General features: G+C 38.1%; 1 protein-coding gene across 1 annotated transcript in view; it reads left to right on the top strand.

The window, feature by feature from the left end:
- The window catches only part of PPFIA1 (PTPRF interacting protein alpha 1), a 70,953-nt gene that overhangs the window by 5,634 nt on the left and 44,853 nt on the right, over positions 1 to 20,466 (top strand). The window contains 4 exon segments of the mRNA XM_070761516.1: positions 15,104 to 15,160; positions 15,163 to 15,207; positions 17,246 to 17,410; positions 19,284 to 19,358. Of these exon segments, the coding sequence (XP_070617617.1) occupies positions 15,104 to 15,160; positions 15,163 to 15,207; positions 17,246 to 17,410; positions 19,284 to 19,358 (342 nt within the window).

Below are 20,466 nucleotides of genomic sequence, written 5' to 3'. Positions count from 1 at the left end.
TTCTCTCTCTCCATCCCTCTTTCTTTCTTTCTTCCTCTCTTTTTTGCTCTCTTTCTCTCCCTCCTTCCCTTCCTCTATGTCTTTCTCTCTCCCTTGCTCTCTCTCTATCTCTCTATCTCTTTCTTGCTTTTTTCTCTCTTTCTTGCTCTCTCTCTCTTTCACTGTCTCTTGCTATATGTCTCTTTCTTTCTCTTTGCCTCTCTTGCTATCTTTCTTTCTCTCTCTTTCTCTCTCTCTGTCTCTCTTGCTATGTCTCTCCTTCTTTCTCTTTCTCTCTCTCTTTTTCTCTTGCTATGTCTCTCTTTCTTTTTCTCTCTCTCTGCCTCTCTTGCTATGTCTCTCTCTCTCTCTTTCTCTATCTTTCTCTGCCTCTCTTGTTGTCTCTCTTTCTCTCTCTGTGCCTCTCTTATATGTCTCTCTTTCTTTATCTCTCTCTCTCAGCTGACTGCAAGCGGGAGCCCTGACGGCGGCAGCTGGACGTGCTGCTGGACACCGTATATGCCAGGCCCGCAGCGCCAGCATGTACGACATCCAGCAGCACGTCCAACCGCCACCGTCAGGGCTCCCGCTTGCAGTCAGCTGAGAGAGAGAGAGCTCCCTCTCGCCGCCGCCTGAAGCTCCCTCTCGCCGCTGCCATCTCCCCGCGACTGCCTGCGGCCGCTGCAACCACCCCCCCTCCCACCACCAGTGCCCTCCCGCCGGGCCACAAAGGACAATTGCCGCCGATGCCAGGGAAGCTCCAGCTGGGCGGGGCGCTGCCGGTGCCTCCGTCCTGGGGCTCCCACTCGCAGCTGTCCCCCGGCTCCTGCCTGATGCCGCGGTTTCTGGTGCTCTCCTGCTGGGCCCCAAAGAAGGAAGGCGGGAAAATGGCGCGAAGAATGAAGCTCTCCTTCTTCCTGCCTTCCTTCTTTGGGGCCCAGCAGGAGAGCGCTGAAAACCGCGGCATCGAGCAGGAGCCGGGGGACAGCTGCTAGCGGGAGCTCCAGGTCGGCACCGGCAGTGCCCCGCCCAGCTGGAGCTTCCCTAGGAGCTTCGCGGCACACCTGGCTGTGTCTCGCGGCACACTAGTTAAAAACCATCTTGTGAAAATTGAAACTAAGAGATGAATATAGACTTGAGTCATTTTATTTTGGATTTAGAAGACTTCGAAGAAATAATGCATTTATAATCTTGCTATGTCAAAAGAATATTGAAGGCAAAGTAGATACATAGCTATACCAAAGCAAAGGGCGGAGTGGACTGAGTAAATGTAGTCAGAAATTGTTTAAGAGACAATATTACTTACAGGACCTCCTTCTGCTGCATGAATCCCAGTGACCGGTTAGGTCCCACAGTGTTCACCTTCTCCGGGTGCCTTTGACCAGACAATGTCATCTGGCGGGGCCCGGGGAAGAGCCTTTTCTGTGGCGGCCCTGGTCCTCTGGAATCCGCTCCCTCCAGAGATTCGCACTGCCCCCACCGTCCTCGCCTTTCGCAACAGTCTCAAGACTCATTTATGTCTCCAAGCATGGGGCAATTAGATCAAGCCCCCTTCCCTGACTGATTTTAATATATATGTATGTATGTATGTATGTATGTATGTATGTATGTATGTATGTATGTATGTGTATATATATATATATATATATATACTGTATATGGGATTTTAGTAGTAATTTTTAATTAATTAGATTTGTTGTGGTGTTGTTTTTTGTATTCTGTGAGCCGCCATGAGTCTTCGGAGAAGGGCGACATACAAATCTAAATAGTAATAATAATAATAATAATAATAATAATAATGATACTACTACTACTACTACTACTACTACTACTACTACTACTAATATTTTATAATCTAGATTAAATTTCCAGCATTTACTTAATAGGTAGCTATAGCTTTTGAATGCCTAAAAGCGTAATGGAGAAGTATATTGGTAACTAAATCCAATTATATTATGAGATTAAATATTAACTTTAAGACGATAAGAAATATAAACCGCAGGGTTGATGGGCTGGTGCTTTTTAAAAATATAGGTAACTTTTTGCGCTTAGACACACATTTAAAAGAAGGCAATAGATTAGTGCTTCCCAACCCTTTTTTTGCCATGCTCCACCTAAGCATCTCTAAACCCCTGTTGCGCCCCCCCCTCCGTGACGTATAATTCCTACTATTCAAAAAGTGAACTCCTCACGCAGAGGAAGCCTAAAAAGCCATTAACTTGGTTTAAACAAAGTTCCAATTGCCCCCCTCAAAAATCAAATTGTGCCCCACGTTGGGAACAAAGGCAATAGATTCCTTTGGAATGACTGCCATGATGCATATTTTCAGAAGAAATTACATATAGTTATAATCGTTACATATTGCTTTTTCTTATGGTATAAGTCTGCTTCAAGTAAGATACTATGATACATTTACTCTAATTACTGAGTTCATGGTTTAATCCATATCCAGATAAATTGAATTATATGAGATTTGGCCATAAAAAAGATTTGTAAGGCTTTCATGGTAGTTTAAAATGTTAAGCCATAATATGGCTTCCTAAATTTTGATTTAGTCTGTAGCATGCAGCCACCAAACTAGTTCAGGAGATCAGTTAACTTACATTGTATATTGAAGTTAAAAAAGATACAATGAATAGATGTACTGGGAAAGATGGTCTTGGAAATGGCATGGAGAATATTGCAGTTTTAAGCAGAGCAGAAACTTGATCTAGTAATTTATTGAATATTCATGGTTTCTCTTTGGCTTGCTTTATTAGACTGTGTGTCTATTCCTTTGTGACAGTCATGTAAAAGAAAATGGAAAGCAAAATCAAACTTTAGAAATCATATTGCAATTTAATTTCTGCCACAACAGTTGCAAAAATACCAATAGACATGTTTTTAAGACTGGGAGAGCTGGCTTCCTCAATGCTGCTATTGAGCCGTGTGGTCTAAAGGGATAGGAGTGTTTGTTTGTGGGAGTACAACTAGAGACAGCTTGGTCACAGTATTTTCTGTCCGGATAATTTCTTCATTTGATTACTGTAATGTGTTATATGTGGGGCTTCCCTTGAAAGCAGCCTGTAATCTTTAACTAACTCAGAATACTATGATGATAATTTAATGTAATTTAAACAGCCAAGGAAATGCATACTATCAATTATTACGTCAATTCTGAACAAACTGTTCTATCTGCTCATTTGCCTCTGGACTCTATTTAGTATCTACCTTTAAAATCCTCTAATGATTTAGGAGCCAGGTATTTGACAGACTGCTTCTGCCAGCGCCATTTTTCCTATACTATAGAATCTCTTCTTGGAATCTTTTGTGGAAAGTACCGAATATAGATTCATGTTGTAGAAACTTTGTGTCTAGACCTAATAGAATGTGCTACACATGCAACTGACCTTGAAGCTTTTGACAAGCTTCAACTAACACACCCAAAAAAACCACTCTTAAGTTTCTAACAAGGATTAGGCAAATATGATTTATATTTCATTTTTTTCCATAATTTGCACAGGCTGTCCTTTCATTTTTGAACTCTTTAAACCAAGCAAGACAGAATAAGTTGTGATTTAGCGCAGTCTTTATTTATTTATTTATTTATTTATTCATTCATTCATTCATTCATTCATTCATTCAATTTTTATGCCGCCCTTCTCCTTAGACTCAGGGCGGCTTACAACATGTTAGCAATAGCACTTTGCAGCTTAGCGGCCTGGCAGGAAGGGAGGGGAAGTGGGATGCATGTGCATATGCAACTAAAGTTGCAAGTAGAGTTGAGATCTACTTGTAAGTTGAGTTGCATGTGCACTGGCCCGCCATTTGCTCAAGTCGGGCTGTGCATGCATGCATACTGGCTTGCTGCTCACATGGCCTGGTTCCAAATAGGCCACTCCTAAATAGGCGTTGGGAACCCCTATTTAGTCCAGTGAATCCAGGACTATGGTAGCGCTGACCTATAGTTTATAAGCATATACCTATCACCTGATCCTGTGCTACTGTAATTTACTGTACATAGGACTGCACTAAAGATTATTCGAGACCACCAGCTAATGCAAACTATAGTTGCTTTTGCAGGAACCAGGTTTATCAGGCTACATAACATTGATTATTATGGGAGATTGATTAGATAGTTTTCTTTTATTACTTTATTAAGCCTTTAAGATATTTGGAATATGTCTAATTTGTGATGCAACTGAAGACTGATGTTTTGGAGGCACTTAGCTGTGGCGTTTTTAGCTAGAGTGCCCTTGCTATGGAATGCTTTCAGCATCTTCATCATTGAAATGTTATTCTTGTGGTTTGGTTGGTTTTGCGTCTTTTACTGTTTTATAAGATTAGTGGTGTATAAAACCAGTTAATTATTATTGTACCCTGATTGTAAAACACCCTTCTCAAAGAATAGAGATTTCTGATGCTTTTTGGCACCATGTCAAAGTCTGTCAGCTTTCCTAAGCATTTTGTGCTAATTTATCTCAATCTGGTTTCTGGGAGTTGTCTCATTTTTATAGTTTCTTCTATTTCTCTTTATTTTATTATTTGCAAACAAAAAAAAGTGCATAGAGAGTCATCTTTTACAAAATTCAATTTATGTCAATTTATATCATAATACAATGTATTTACAAATGTTTCATTTTATTTATATTTTTAATTTTACCTAATTATAAAAAGAGACATGAAAAATTAAGCTGATAATTTAGTAATCTGAATACTAAAGACTCCTCTAATCAAGATTGTGGTAGAATGCTTATTCAAATATGAAAAGAGGTGATTTCCTCAGAAACTTGATATGTAGAGAATTTATATACAAGTAAAATACTCAGATATTTAAGTTTTAAGTAGTCAAGTTATTTTAACTGATAGGTAGAAATGAAACTTATGAAGATACTTAGATGCTGTTCTGAAATTAGATTTATATGTTCCTTAGAATTATGAATTGAATATTTAAAATTCAGTAAAATAGGCAGGAAATTTGTTAATTTCTGAATAATTGTAACACTTAAAACTCCAACTCGTTAACATTTTGAATTCAGTACAAATCTTTTAAAATGTGTCATTATTCTGAGGTTTATATCAATTGATTTTTTAAAATCAGTGTAGAACTATGCAATCTTAAACAGATTTTGTGTGGTGCAATTGTTCGACTACATGCAGTTTATTAAATCTCAGCACATGGTAAAAATAATTTCTGCTTCAAATGTACAAAAATTTAACATTTTCATGATGAAATATGGAATATAGTTTAATAGGAATAAAATCCTATTTTGCCTAATGGAATGTTGCAGTTGTAGAATTGGACACTTTTTCATTGTATTTCTGATACATTGTTTGATGTATTCTGATATGCTTTGGGTACATAATTATCTAATTGTTATATAGTGTCATTCATATGTTTTACATCATACACGTTGTCTTTGCTTAGCAACTGCCTCATTCAGCAACTGCTGAGTTATGACCGGCTGAAAAAATAACTTAATGACCAATGCCCTTATTTACAACCTTCACAGCATTCCTAAATCTCATGATTGCCATTCCAGTCAGTACACATATATGCTTTGCCTGACCTCCTCTCCCCTCCCCTTTGCAGAACAGAGAGATTGGATGGGAAGGGATTACAAGAGAATAAGTGGATTTGTGACAGGCAGCACCATAAGATTTCTTTAAATGTGTATTTCCCATTGCCTAGTAATTCTTTCCTCTGCAACATAAATACAAACACTAATTCATTTCTTGCTAATTATAACAACTGAAGATGCATTCCAAAGCAGCATTCCCTGTAAGTTGCACACGTGCGCATGCGCGTGCTCCAAAATACCCCCCCACGCACCCTTTTCCACGGGCGCGCGTTCCCCATCCCCCTGCCAGCCCATGGGGAGGGCGGGGGGGGGGAGGCGCCAGCAGTAGAAGGGTAGGGAGCCGCGGCTGCCCCTGCCTCTCCACGGTGCCTCTGGCCCCTCGCTCCCCTGGCCTCTCGGCGCTGCTCCCTGCTCGCCCGATCCGCCCCCTGTCCTCCTCCTCCGCCTCCTGCCTCTCATCCATGCTTCCAGCCAGGGGGCTGCGAGAGAGGGTTTTCTCCGTGCGCTTTGGGAATGCCCGCCCCGCCCCTCTCGCAGCCCCTTCACTGGGAGCGCTTTCGTCCCGGACTTTCAGCAAGGTGGCTGCAGTAGAGGCAGGGCAGGTGTTCCCGAAGTGCTCGGAGAAAGCGCTCTTGCAGCCCCCTCACTGACAGAGAGAGAAAGAGTGAGAGAGAAAGTAAGTGAGAAAGAGAGAGAGAGAAAGGGGGGGAGAGATAGCAAGAGAGAGAAGAGAAAGAAAGCAAGAGAGATAGAAAGAAAGAGTGAGAGAGAAAGAAAGCAATAGAGAGAAAGAAAACGAGAGAGAGAGAGAGAGCAAGAGGGAGAGAGAGAGAGAAAGAGAGGGAGAGAGAAAGTGAGAAAAATAGAGAGAGATGATTATGGGGTACAGCTCATGAAAACTCCAAATCCACTATCTCAAAAATTAGAATATTACACATGCGACCATTTTAAAAAAGGATTGAAATCCCCAAATCAACAGACTGTGAAAACTTTTGCATCTCATTTGGAAACCAAGGACCTAGAGTAGGGAGGTAGAATTGAGAGGCACACACAGCAAGATGCTTAAAGTCTAGTGTGAAGTTTCCACAGTCTGTGTTGATTTGGGGAGCCATGTCATATGCTGGTGTTGGTCCACTGTGCTTCCTTAGGTCCAGGGTCAACGCCAGCGTTCCCTGTAAGCTGCGCGTGTGCGCATGCGCGCACCCCAAAATACCCCCCGCGCACCCTTTTCCATGGGCGCATGCTCCCCATCCCCCTGCAGGGGACGGCATTAGGAGGAAAGGGAGCCAGTCCGCCCCTGCCTCCCCACGGTGCCTCCAGCCCCCTTGTGCCCCTGGCCTCTCGGCCCTGCCCCCCGCTCACCCGATCCGCCCCCTCTCCTCCTCCGCCGCCTCCTGTCTTGGGGCACGACTTCTCCCGTGGCGGCTGCGGATTCTCCTCGGGACGAAAGCGCTCCCAGCCAGGGGGCTGCGAGAGAGGGCTTTCTCCATGCGCTTCAGGAATGCCTGCCCCGCCCCTCTTGCAGCCCCTTCGCTGGGAGCGCTTTCGTCCTGGACTTTCAGTAAGGGGGCTGCAGTAGAGGCAGGGCAGGCGTTCCCGAAGAGCTCGGAGAAAGCGCTCTCGCAGCCCCCTCGCTGACAGAGAGAGAGCGAGAGAGAAAGTAACTGAGAAAGAGAGAGAGAGAGAAAGGGGGGAGAGATAGCAAGAGAGAGAAGAGAAAGAAAGAGTGATAGAAAGAAAGAGTGAAAGAGAAAGAAAGCAATAGAAAGAGAGAAAGAAAACGAGAGAGAAAGAGAGAGAGAGAGCAAGAGGGGGAGAGAGATAGAAAGAGAGGGAGAAAGTGAGAAAAAGAGAGAGAGAGCAAGAGGGGGAGAGAGAAATGACTCTTGATTTAAAGCATATGGTAAAAAGCACCCAAATAATAACAGAGGGGGAAAAAACCCAGCCGTTTGTTTGTGTGTGTGTGTGTGTGTGTGTGTGTGAACTCTTGAACCATTTCCAATAGCTCACCTGTTATTGGAAATGGTTCAAGAGTTCACACACACACACACAAGGGGGGAGGAGACAGGGTCGGAAAAAGAGGAGAAGATAGTAATAATAATAATAGATTTTGGTTTCGTTTTATTATTAATTTCATTTAATAAAAAAGGGAATTTTTTTCTTATTTATTTGTTTGTTTGTTTGTTTGTTTGTTTGTTTATTCATTCTTCTATTCCTCCCAGTCCCAAAGGGACTGCTGCTCAGACACTATACTTTTCCGCCCACACCGAAAAAAAATTAGAGGGAACATTGTTCCAAAGTACTGTATGGGGATGTCATTAGGAGGCAAACAAAACTGGAAGGTGTGAAATTAATTCATTTGATTACTTTCATGCCTGCTATCCCAGTCCCTCAGTTAGTTTTCCAAAGTGTGGGGATGGGAAAGGGAAAACATAGTTGTGGTCATGTGTTTTCCCACTTACTGGCCACTTCAGTTAATGATACAGCTGCTGGTTCCAAGTGTGGTTGCTAAATGAGGACTACCTATAACTTATATACTTCATTTGCATGCTAGCTAGGGCTGATAGAAGTTGAAATTCAAAACATTTGAAGATACTATAGGTACGCTACTTACTTTTATATAAAATCTGAATCCTTTTACATATGCAGAAGGATTTATATGGTTCTCCTCATTCCTTCTTCTTGATTGGACATACTTCTGGCATCACCTGCTGATCTTGTCTGACTATAGACGTTAAGCTAGCTTGAACTTATTTGCTCCTTGACTAGAGGACCATCAAAGGATAACAGGCTTGCATGTTAGACTAAGACATCTGAAAATATCCAAGTATGAAGTAATGATAAGCTACTCCTATACTGTTCCCAAACATATTGTCTTATTGTAATTACTACAAATCAGACTTTTTAAATATTTGCTCTGGAGAGTTCCTCCAAATATGTAGAGCACAGTTCAGAAGATGGCTAGGGAAGAAGTTGCAATTATTCTACTGGTATATATATCTCTTAAACTTCTGATATTAAAAATTTTAGAAATAGTAAACTGGCATTTGGATTTGTAGTTTTGAAATTGTGCAACTTACATTTCATCATTTAATTTATCTTTTTTGGGGGGGGATTACATGATGAAAAGCGTATGCAAATACTGAGTAAGTTATTAAAAGTTATAGTTGGAATTGCATGAATTATAGTTACTTAGTTTGTAAAAAATAGAATGCATTCTGCAAGGAAGAACATTAAAATAGTAAAATTGTATTCTCAAAATTCCTTCATGTTATCATAAAATAGGCCATAGTTATGTCCAATTACATTGATACCTCATCTTACAAACACCTCGTCATACAAACTTTTCGAGATACAAACCCGGGGTTTAAGATTTTTTTGCCTCTTCTTACAAACTATTTTCACCTTACAAACCCACCGCCGCCACTGGGATGCCCCGCTTCCATTGCCAGCGAAGCATCTGTTTTTGCGCTGCTGGGATTCCCCTGAGGCTCCCCTCCGTGGGAAACCCCACCTCCGGACTTCCGTGTTTTTGTGATGCTGCAGGGGAATCCCAGCAACGCAAAAACGGGCGTTTCACTGGCAACGAAAGTCCAGAGGTGGGGTTTCCCAGCGAGGGGAGCCTCAGTGAAATTGCAGCATTGCAAAAATAGAGAGGTCCGGAGGTGGGGTTTTGAGGACTTCAGTGTTTTTGCGATGCTGTGATTTCACTGAGGCTCCCCTTGCTGGGAAACTCCACCTCCGGATTTCCGTTGCCAGTGAAGTGCTCATTTTTGTGAAGCTGGGATTCCCCTGCTGGGATTCCCCTGCTGGGATTCCCCTGCAGCATCGTAAAAACACAGAAGTCTGGAGGTGGGGTTTCCCATGGAGGGAAGCCTCAGGGGAATCCCAGCAGCGCAAAAACGGGCACTTCGGCTGGCAAAATGGGTGAATTTTGGGCTTGCACGCATTAATCGCTTTTCCATTGATTCCTAAGGGAAACATTGTTTTGTCTTATAAACTTTTCACCTTAAGAACCTCATCCCGGAACCAATTAAGTTTGTAAGACAAGGTATCACTAGTTGTTCTACTTTACAATATATCATGTTGTATAATACTGAAAGCAGAGTGTAATAGAAACAGGCAAAATTAAAAATATAGTATAAGCATTTTTAGCAACTGATTTGTTTTCCAGGCTGTTGGATTTAATATTCTGGATTTTGCTGTGAATTTTAGTTTCTAAAGACAAAACGACAATAAAATCATTTTAAATATTAATGTTTAATATTGCTTCTTCATTGCTTATTTGACCCCTATGACAATCATTAAGTGTTGTACCACATGATTCTTGACAAATGTATATTTTATTTTATGTACGTTGAGAGCATATGCACCAAGACAAATTCCTTGTGTGTCCAATCACACTTGGCCAATAAAAATTCTATTCTATTCTATTCTTTTGCACTGATGTCATAAAACACTTAAATATTTAAATTTCTTTATTTTTACTTACACATGTTCTGATGATGTAGGCAATAGAAAGCTCTTCTCACCACATTTTATATCCTCTACACTTCAGTAAATTCTTAAAGCCTCTTAAGTCAAATCTAACAGTTCTGTCTGCTTGCATTCCAATATGATGGCCCAAGTAAGCAGAAAAGAGCTTAGTTGCTTTCCTCTAAAACCTTTCGATTTTTGTTGGGAAATCTGTTTCTTGATTCTGCTACTGCTAAAAAGCCAAATTAGAAATAGATTTGAAATAGCATTCTGTTCTTTTTTTTATTGAAGAAATAAATCTTGTAGACTTTTATTCTTTTATGTTCTTTATTTTAATTCAAATTTGTAAGAATAGTAAAACATAAATAGTGGTACATGTCATCAATTAAACATCACAAAAATGCTTTCTTTTTATCTTTTTATCCATGCAAAATCAGTTCCAAAGTGACAATATAATAATGTTCATTAGTATGCAATCCATTTGTCAAAATAAGAATTTAGTTCTTACTCTAAGATTCTGATTGTTGTCATTGTTCAGCAATATTTTCATTAATTTTCAATATCATTTATCTTTTAATGTGAGCTGTTAGCAAAAATGAGAATTTTATTTTTATAAGAATACAATATGTAAAAGTGTTATAAGGAGCACTTAATGCTTTTAAGATTTATTGGGAAAAAAATCTTTTTCTCATTTTACAAACTTGTTGAACTAGAATTACTGGATTATTTAATTATTTTAAAACATTTTCGTCCTTTGCATTATGTATTTAAAAAGAGGTGATTTACAGAAATGATTTCCTCTTCCTCCTCAAATATTGCACGTAAATGCTCTAAAAAGGATAACAGAATATTAAACTACTATTGCCAACTTTAAATGTACAATAATCATTGCCAACTTTAAATGCACAAAAACGCAATAAAATACTGCTATTTTTTTTAGGTTAATTAACATAGGAGGGAATGCATTATAAAAAAACTTGAATAATTGTAGTTCCTGAAAATGTAAGCTATTGCCCATACTTCTTTTAGACATTATTGTATATGGGGACAAAATCCATAAAGGCAATAAGTTCATTATGAAGTTAAATACGGTAGTACCATGGCAAGTTTGATTATCCAATTCTTGGTTTAAAAACAGAAAAAAGAAGTACTATTTGCTGTAAACTTTCCCTTAATTTAAAATGGCAGTAGTTGGATTTTTAAAAGTTACCCATGACTGTCAAAAAATGCATGTATTCTTCTATTGATCAGCTGGTTTCCCTTCTCATTAGTCAAATAGTCAAGTATTTTAAAGATATAAACACAACAGCAAAATCATCATAAATAATACTTACAAGATTATAAAAATATTAACTGCTGCCCATAGCAATCTGTTCGTTCAGAATTTTTAATCATTGTACAAAAGTTAAAATAATAATGAACTTTATTATATTTGTATTATAAACTGTATTAAAACAGGCTGTCTTGGCTTTCCCACACATTGTATAAGTAGATTAGTGTATTTCATTCCTAAATAAGGATTAGAGTCTGAATTTCTGGAGGGAATAGCCGACAGAAAGGAGCTAAACAGTTTTTAATCACCTGTTTCTGTATTCCTAGAAAGAGGTGATCATGCAATTGTAATCTATTTTATTTTCCTAGCAATAAAATGTTTTTAAATTTTGATTGTGGGAACTTCTCACATGTGACAGAATTCATGAACTTGATAAAATTCTCAGGTGTTTGGAAGGATTGACAGGGAAATAATAAAATTCTGACCTTTCACACATCCATGAAATGTTTTATCTATATATTTTTTTCCAATTGCACACTATGGATTAGCCATGTAAAATCACATGGCATAAGGAAGAAAAATTTACACTGAATCTTACGTAGAGGGATAAGAGTGAGCCTCTTGATCCTCACTATCACCTGTTTTACTCAGGTCATGAAACAAACCAAGCAGTGCTGTGTGGGTGATTGTGTGTGCATGCGTACATGTTCATTATAACCAAACTAATGAAGTCTTAGTTGTCCATGTAGAAGAAAAGAGAAATGTAGTAGGGAATTTCTGGCCATTCAGGGAGAGGCATTGTAAAACAATGATCTTATATTAGTTTCACTTGGGTCCAATGTACTAAGAGGAAAGTAAGAATGTTTAGCAAAATATCTCTAGCCTATGTGCTTACGATGTGTCAGAAACTTCAATATTAGATTTTTTGGAATTTGTTTGTTTGTTGATTGATTGATTGATTGATTTGATTTGTATGCCGCCCTTCTCTGTAGACTTTGGAGATTTGGAGATGGGATTGACTATCTTGAAAATAACTAAAACGGAAATAAGTACTCGAACCTATGGCATGGGTGCCACAGGTGGCACGTGGAGCCATATCTGCTGGCATGCGAGCTGTTGCCCTAGCTCAGCTTCAAAGTGCATGTGTGTTCCGGCCAGCCGATTTTTGGCTTGCACAGAAGTTCTTGAAGGGCGTTTTTTGGCTTCCAGAGAACCTCCATGGGGATGGGGGAGAGCATTTTTACCCTCCTCCAGCTGCAGGGAAGCCTTTGGAACCTGGGGGGGGGGGCGCAAAACACGAGTCTACTGGGCCCACTAGAAGTTGGGAAACAGCCCATTTCCGGCCTCCAGAGGGCCTCTGGGAGGTAAGGGAAGCTGTTTTTGCCCTACCCAGGCATTGAATTATGGGTGTGGGGCACTCGGGCATGTGCGATAGGGCACACGCATGCTCTTTTGGCACCTGAGGAAGAAAGGTTCGCCATCACTGGTATAAAGCATTGTTGGATTTCTCTTGATAGCTTATTAATTGATTTATTTTGCTCAATTCATCTGACTCCAGATGGTCCATAAAGTAAAGAACATAAAAGCAACTGGTAAAAATAGAATACAGTAAAGTCAGTCCAAGAAGAATTACATTGATGAATACTTTCAGTGCCAATGTCTTTAAAAATATTACGGTGAAATATTTGGGGCATAATAATATGTTAGTGTAAGAATGCATACTGAAAAGTGACACAAAAATTCATAAGCATAGAATATAAACTGTGTGGCTGGAAAATGTGGGAAAGATTGTTTAAACATTTAATACTTTCTGGAATTATACATTTAAATACTTCTGGAATTATTATACATTTAAATACTTCTGGAATTATTATATTTAATATTCTGATTAATAGCATTATTTGCTACTCCTTTCCAATTCCTCAAACATGGGTATATAGACACTTACAGGCTGTTCTGAGAATAATTTAAGACATTTTGTCTCTAAGGGTAAAGCCAGAAGTTTAATTGAAGAAAAATATGTAAAGCAGCTGCAAGTTGTAGACTGATGCATCTGGTGTAAATCTAAGTAGTACTCTCAGACAGATTACTGTCTCCAATATGGCATCACAAGATGGTGGGAAGTTTTATTTAAACTCATTCATTTGAAGTGGTATAGTTTTCCAGTAATTTATTACCAAGCTTTTGTATTGGAATAATATTTGGATCAGGTACTTAGACCTTCATGGTAACTGATGTCTTGCTGACTTTTACTGGTTATCAAGACAGCTTTTGTAAAGGTAAGGATGACTAGATACTGGATCCAAGCTGGTGTAATTCTCTGTACAGAGGAGAATTCATTGAGATCATTCATGTGACTTCATATAGCTGCTCCTTGTGAGTAGACTGCAGAAACTGCCTTTACAGTCAGCTTATATGTGGAGTAGCTGGAGACAGGATTTCATCAAGCCCATGTTTGCAAACCAACCTTTACATTAAGTTCAACCTTGTCTTATATTTTAATCAAATCTTTTATTCTTTTTTTAATTTTTGGTATATTGGCAAGATTTTACTATGTTCATCAGATGAGTTTCTACCTTCTTAAAAGATGAAGGAGTAAATTTAAATAGTTTTTAAATATACAGTATATGATTGTTTGGACTATGTAGCAAAATGGGTGCTACAAAATGATATGTGGATTTTTGGAAAGCAGATTGAGAAGGCTGGGATTTGGAATTATAGTCTTGAATTATTTTGAAGATTTTTTCTAACGGGAAAAAAGGAGATTACTTTTATTTTATTTTTTTTACAATGAGACCTTGAAGCTAGGGCCCAAGAATAAGGAAAATGGAGCACAAAATCCTTAATGTAAACTTTTTGAATACCTCTCAGACAATGTTTTGGGATATAATAGATCAAAAGTATTTTAAACTATAAAGCTGGATCTAGTCACAAATCACTCTGTAGTTCTACACAGCTAAAGTAGTAACTAATGATTTGGTTAATATCACAGTGGTAGCTGGATAAAAGCATGTAATATTTTGGGGAGAATCTCCTATAAGTGATATCAAGCTTAGTTTCGCTAAGTATTCCACAAATGGATTGTTAGTTCTGCCTGGGCATGATCAAATTTATTTTATCTTTGCTACAACTGTTCATTGGATGAGTTTTGGCCAATCACTGATTTTTTTATGGGGAAAGGTTTTCTCATTGGCATCAAATTCCTGTGTCTTCCTCAGTTCTTGTGAGAGATGTAATTTCTAACGGTTTACTAACTATGTAATGTCTTTGTACAGAAAATCATATACTGTGAACTGAATCTTTTACTGTAGATAGAACAAGGAATTCTGTTTGAAGATGTAATAATATTAAAAGTTGTAATATTTATTTGTGCCAGAATGATCCAACATCATTTAATATAATTCAGTTTACATATTCAGAATAATATTAATATTAGCATTACTAATCTTTATTCTTTAAAAACACATGCCCTTGAGTTGAGATGGTGTCCAAGGTAATAGCATGAATAGAATTATGCTGTTTTCTTGACATTTATCAGACATGTCTACCATTACTTACTTTCAACTTGGAGATATCCCTACTGATTTTCAGCCAAACATTATAAAATAGAAGGCTTGGATGAAAAAGATTGGCTGGTGTTAATTACTACTCTATAAAAAAATAATCATGGTTGCTTAAGATGATATTTAAGATGATAGTAAGAGATATTAAAAACCCTGCATAGTATTTTGTAACTTTAGTCAAATATATTATATTGTTATATATACTGCACATTACAATAAATGTTTTATTATTATTTGCTTATATTTTTCAGGAGTTTGCAGCACTTACTAAAGAGCTTAACATATGTAGAGAGCAACTCCTTGAAAAGGGGAAGAGGAAATTGCAGAGCTGAAAGCAGAAAGAAACAATACAAGAGTCAGTTCATCTTCTGGTATCATTTGTTTGTATTTTGTGCTAGGAATTTTTCTTGAAATGGAACTTACATTTTTCATACGTGAATACAATTATTAGTTTTATTTATCTGCCTTAATTTTTGCAACTTTCACCTAATAAGAAAAACATTTCATGTATCCAGACTCTGGTATTTTATCCTGCATAATATTTCTGTAAGAACATTTGTTCCCTTGTTATTAGATATGCTTTATCATACACCAAACTGTTGACTTTCTAACTGCAGATTATTAATATATAGACTCTCAGCAAGGTTTTTTATTAAGAGATTTAAAGTTGATCCTTGCAATCATTATCCAAACTATTAATTTAGGTTTTTATTACACAATACATATACGATAAAGGTAAACTCAACTGGTTGTCATGAACTTGCACTTCATTGGGTGTATCACTATTTAATGAATGCAAAAATCATTCAAAGCAGAGATTAACAACCTATGATTTACATGCACTGCCCGACACTCTTGTGAAAACTGAAATCTGTCAAGCACAAAATTTGGTGATAAATCTTTTCAGAACTATTTCTACTTATCTAAAGGAATTAAAGTTAGAGTTATATTTTTGAAAGAAAAATGTTCAGGATAGTACATATATAGCCAGATTTTATAACAATATAATATATATTGAACCCGGATTGTGGGGGGCAATATGCTGGCTCTGTTGTAAACCGCCCTGAGTCTAAGGAGAATAGAATATTTAATTGGCACTCTTTCTTTCTTTTGAAAAGGCCCATTTTTAAAATGAATGTAGCTGAACGAGCTACTTCAGACTAAAACAGTGAGGATATAGAAGTGTGCATGATTATAGACTTCCCTAATAAAATTTCAATGCGTTGATGTAGGTTAGTTTTGTAGTAATTTAACCTTTAAATTCCTCCTCCCCAAATATTAGTCACTTTAAAGTAATGCAACAAAGTTCTTTTGTAACAAGTAAAGTTTCTGACATGGAAAAATGTCTGCTGTATTTATATGCTCTATAGAGTATTTAAAATTATGTAGATGATACTGGCATCTCTAAGTATATAAAACCAAATTATGTTTATGTTATTATATTGTTGTTGCATATTGTAATGTGATTTTCCTTCCTAGTTTTAAGATAACTTACAGGTAACCCTTGACTTACATCCATGAGGGCACCCACAACTTGGGTCACAAGTTGTGATGTTTATAAAGTGGGACCCCACATCACCAGATCCATTTTTATTACTTTTTTGGTGATCTAAGCAAATGCCACAGTCATTAAGCAGATACTACAGTCATTAAGTGAATGTCACAATTGTTAAACAAAACCCTTGTTTACTATGAGGTGGTTTTTGCCAGAAATCAACAATAACTATTGGTTTCTGGCAAAAACATTATAAATCACAGATGCTGGATGCTGCAAATGACTATACAGTAAATACAGGACAGTTGCTAAGAACTCAAAATGTGATCACATATTATGTGGGCATCAGAACTTTAAAACCCTTTCATAAATGCCATGCTTGGGGTCTGTCAGAATTTCAAACAGTTGTTAAGAGGCCAGTCATAAGTGGATTACCTAGATACCTTCAGCAACTAAATCAGAAACATTCAATATTATCATGGTCTCCATTACATTGATCAAGAAGATATTTGTTTTCTTTGCATTGCTGAGAATTAGTGTTAGATGAACAATTTTTGTGCACTTTTTTTGTCTTTAGACATTAATAAGATTTAAGAACTGGATTAGGATGGTACTTGCTTTTTAAAAAAACAGAAGTAAAAACGAAAGCTTAGATAGTCATAGTTTTGAATAATGAATAGATTGCTGTGTATATTATGAAAGTGCATTCTTTTCTGTAAGTTATGTTCAGCTTCAGAAATGATAATATATAATAATTGAATATAATTTGCATAGTTTTGTAGAGAAGCAGAAACAAAGTGATAGTTCTGTCTCATTGATAATGAAATATGTTTGAATATTATTTTCTTCAGTTCAATATATACTGCTTTTTACTCATGTAATTGCATTTGATTTTCAGTTACTACTAGAACATTTGGAATGCCTTGTCTCCCGGCATGAAAGGTCTTTAAGAATGACCGTAGTAAAAAGACAAGCTCAATCCCCAGCTGGTGTTTCTAGTGAAGTTGAAGTTCTCAAAGCACTGAAGTCTCTATTTGAACATCATAAAGCCCTTGATGAAAAGGTAAATAATTACTTATGTTTTTTAAAAAAATTGGGATTCATTAAGAATGCCTAGCTCCAAGAAAACTCTAGGCAGTGTACAATAACTCCCAATATATATGTTAAAAATGGGGTTTTAGATTTTTTAGATTTTTGATATTAGATTTCTTACACCTTTTTGTATTTGTATTTATTCTGTTATAAGCCGCCATGAGTTGGTTGAGAGGGGCAGCATAGAAATCAAAATGGGAGTTGTAATTTGGTCTAAATCATAAAATAAAGCAAAAATAAATATTGCCCTTCCATTTCTATTCAAGCAAAGCTTATTATTAATGTTGCCTAAGTTCTGGTACATGGCATAAATCACAACTAATATAGTATTGACATTATTAATTGAAATTTATGCTCTGACAAATAATTCATTTAAGTTATGAGGTTCAAAGGGAGGTATCCAGTACCTCTATGGATGGATTACAGCTTTCATAATTCCTCATAATTATTTTCATAATTATTGGCCATATGACTAGTCTAAAAGGTTAGCATATAGCATATAATCTACCCTTTCTGTTGCAGAAACATTTATTTATTTATTTATTTATTTATTTATTTCGTTAGTTAGTTAGTTAGTTAGTTAGTTAGTTAGTTAGTTAGTTAGTTAGTTAGTTAGTTAGATTTATAGGCCACTCTTCTCCTCAAGGGCTCAGGGTGGTTTACCAGGGTAAAATAGACACAGTTACAATAAATAAAATTAAACATTAGGAAATAAATAAAACCCACTATAAAAAGCAATCAATCATTCATCTTTCATACTAATGGCTGGAACAAAACTGTTGCTCACGGTCCCTGACCTGCTGACACAGATGTGCCTTTAATACTTTTCGAAAGGCTAGAAGAGTGGGGCAGTGCGGATCTCCGGGGGGTGGTGGTGGTGGTAGTTGATTCCAGAGGCCCGGGGCCACAACAGAAAAAGCCCTCCCCCACGGACTCGCCAGCCGACATTGTTTGACCGACGGGACCCGGTGGAGGCTGACTCTGTGCAACCTAACCAGTGAGACAGCAGATGGTCCCAGAAATAATCTGGTCCAATGCCATGTAGGGCTTTATAGGTAATAACCAACACCTTGAATTGTGTTCGGAGACCAACTGGCAGCCACTGCACCTCACAGAGTGATGGACTAATGTGGGAATATCTAGGTACGCCTAACACAGCTCTCGCGGCTGCATGCTGGACTAGTTGAAGCCTCCAAACGTTCTTTAAGAGTAGCCCCAAGTAGAGCGCATTGCAGTAATCGAATCTAGAGGTAATGAGGGCGTGAATGACTGTGAGAAGAGACTCCGTGTCCAAATAGGCCCACAAGTGGCACACTAGGCAAACCTGTGCAAAAGTCCTTCTAGCCACAGCCAAGAGATGTTGCTCCAATCTAGGAACACTCCCAAGTTGCGGACCATCGCTGCAGGGGTCAAAATCCCCCCCCCCCATGAGTGATTGATGGACAGATAGAATTGTCCTTGAGAGACAGAACCCACAGCCACTCAGTCTTGTCCGGGTTGAGCTTGAGCCTGTTGACACCCATCCAGACCCTCACAGCCCCCAGACACTGGCACATCACTTCTACTGTTTCACTGTATTGGCACGGAGTGTCAAATAAAAGTAATAATCAAAATCAATCAAAATAATCAAAAGTAATAGAAAAAGCATAATGGCTTATTATTAGGTTTGCTCAATTACTTGATGGTTCCAGTCATAATAAATGTGCTGATAATTTGTGTTTTTAAAATTTATCCCTACTCACCAACATTATTGATATAAGTTTATTCTTGATAGTTACTGAATATTTCAGCATCTAATGCTAGCAGAATTGTTTGGTGTTTATATCTTAACTTTAATCTCCTAGGTAAGAGAAAGATTACGAGTAGCACTTGAACGATGTAGCTTGTTGGAGGAAGAATTAGGTACTACACACAAAGAGGTAAGTTATTTCCAGTAAACTACAAATGTAAAAAAAAAGTCAGGTTTGCATAAGACTTATCAAGGAAAGGAAAAGTTTATTTGTAACCAAGGGTTGTCTGGCAATTTCTTTGGCCTTGAGAAATTTGGCTGGTGATGATATAATGTAATGTGAAATGGGTGGGATCGAAACTGGGGGTCTTTGGGAAATGTGTGTGAGAGATTTTATGGGTAAAGTTAATATCTTGCTGGAAAATCAAATTCCAAAGTATATACAGTGGTACCTCTACTTAAGAACTTAATTCATTCCGTGACCAGGTTCTTAAGTAGAAAAGTTTTAAAGAAGAAGCAATTTTTCCCATAGTAATCAATGTAAAAACAAATAATGTGTGCAAACACACTGGGAAAGAAATAAAAACTCAGAATTTGGGTGGGAGGAGGAGGAGGAAGAAGAGGAGGAGGAGAGTCACTGCAAAGGAAGAAGGCGAGGTGAGGGGAATAAAAAAAATCCAAAACTTTAAGGCTTAAAAAAAGAAAGAAGAGGAACTCTGAGGCGGCGAGGAGGAGCACACGCCTCTAATACACCCGGTGTGAGGCTGCCTCCCATACACTGGCTGCTGCTGCTGCTACCTGCTTCCTCTTCCTTCCCATGCTGAAGGGCTCTCCTCTCGCTCGCTTGCTTTGTAGCCGGCGCTTTTCCTTTGCTGTGGTGACTCCTCGGCTTCCCAGAGCGAAGGGAGAGTTTCTTTTGTCTGGGCGCTGGCAGAGGTTTATTCCCTGTCCAACTGCCCAGAAAAAGGAAAGTGCTTTGTTTGGTCTGGACTGCCAAAGCATTGTTAAGCGTCACCAAAAGGCTCCTCTGGCAGACCAGATGGCCGGGATAAAGGGGTAATGGCAGGAAACTGGCTGGGCCTTCATGCTGCTCTCAAATTTCCTGGGAAATTTTTCCGGGCTCGGGTTCTTAAGTAGAAAATGGTTCTTAAGTAGAAACAAAAAAATATTGAACATCTGGTTTTTATCTAGAAAAGTTCTTAAGTAGAGGCGTTCTTAAGTTGAGGTACCACTGTATATCTCAATCAGGTGAGCAAAGTCACAATGAAATAAAACAGATTTAACTTGTTTATGAAATT

Source organism: Erythrolamprus reginae, chromosome 1 (genome assembly GCF_031021105.1).
Source record: "Erythrolamprus reginae isolate rEryReg1 chromosome 1, rEryReg1.hap1, whole genome shotgun sequence".
Lineage (NCBI taxonomy): Eukaryota > Metazoa > Chordata > Lepidosauria > Squamata > Dipsadidae > Erythrolamprus > Erythrolamprus reginae.
Note: the sequence above shows the minus strand (reverse complement) of the source record. Positions and strands in the feature narration are given on the sequence as shown.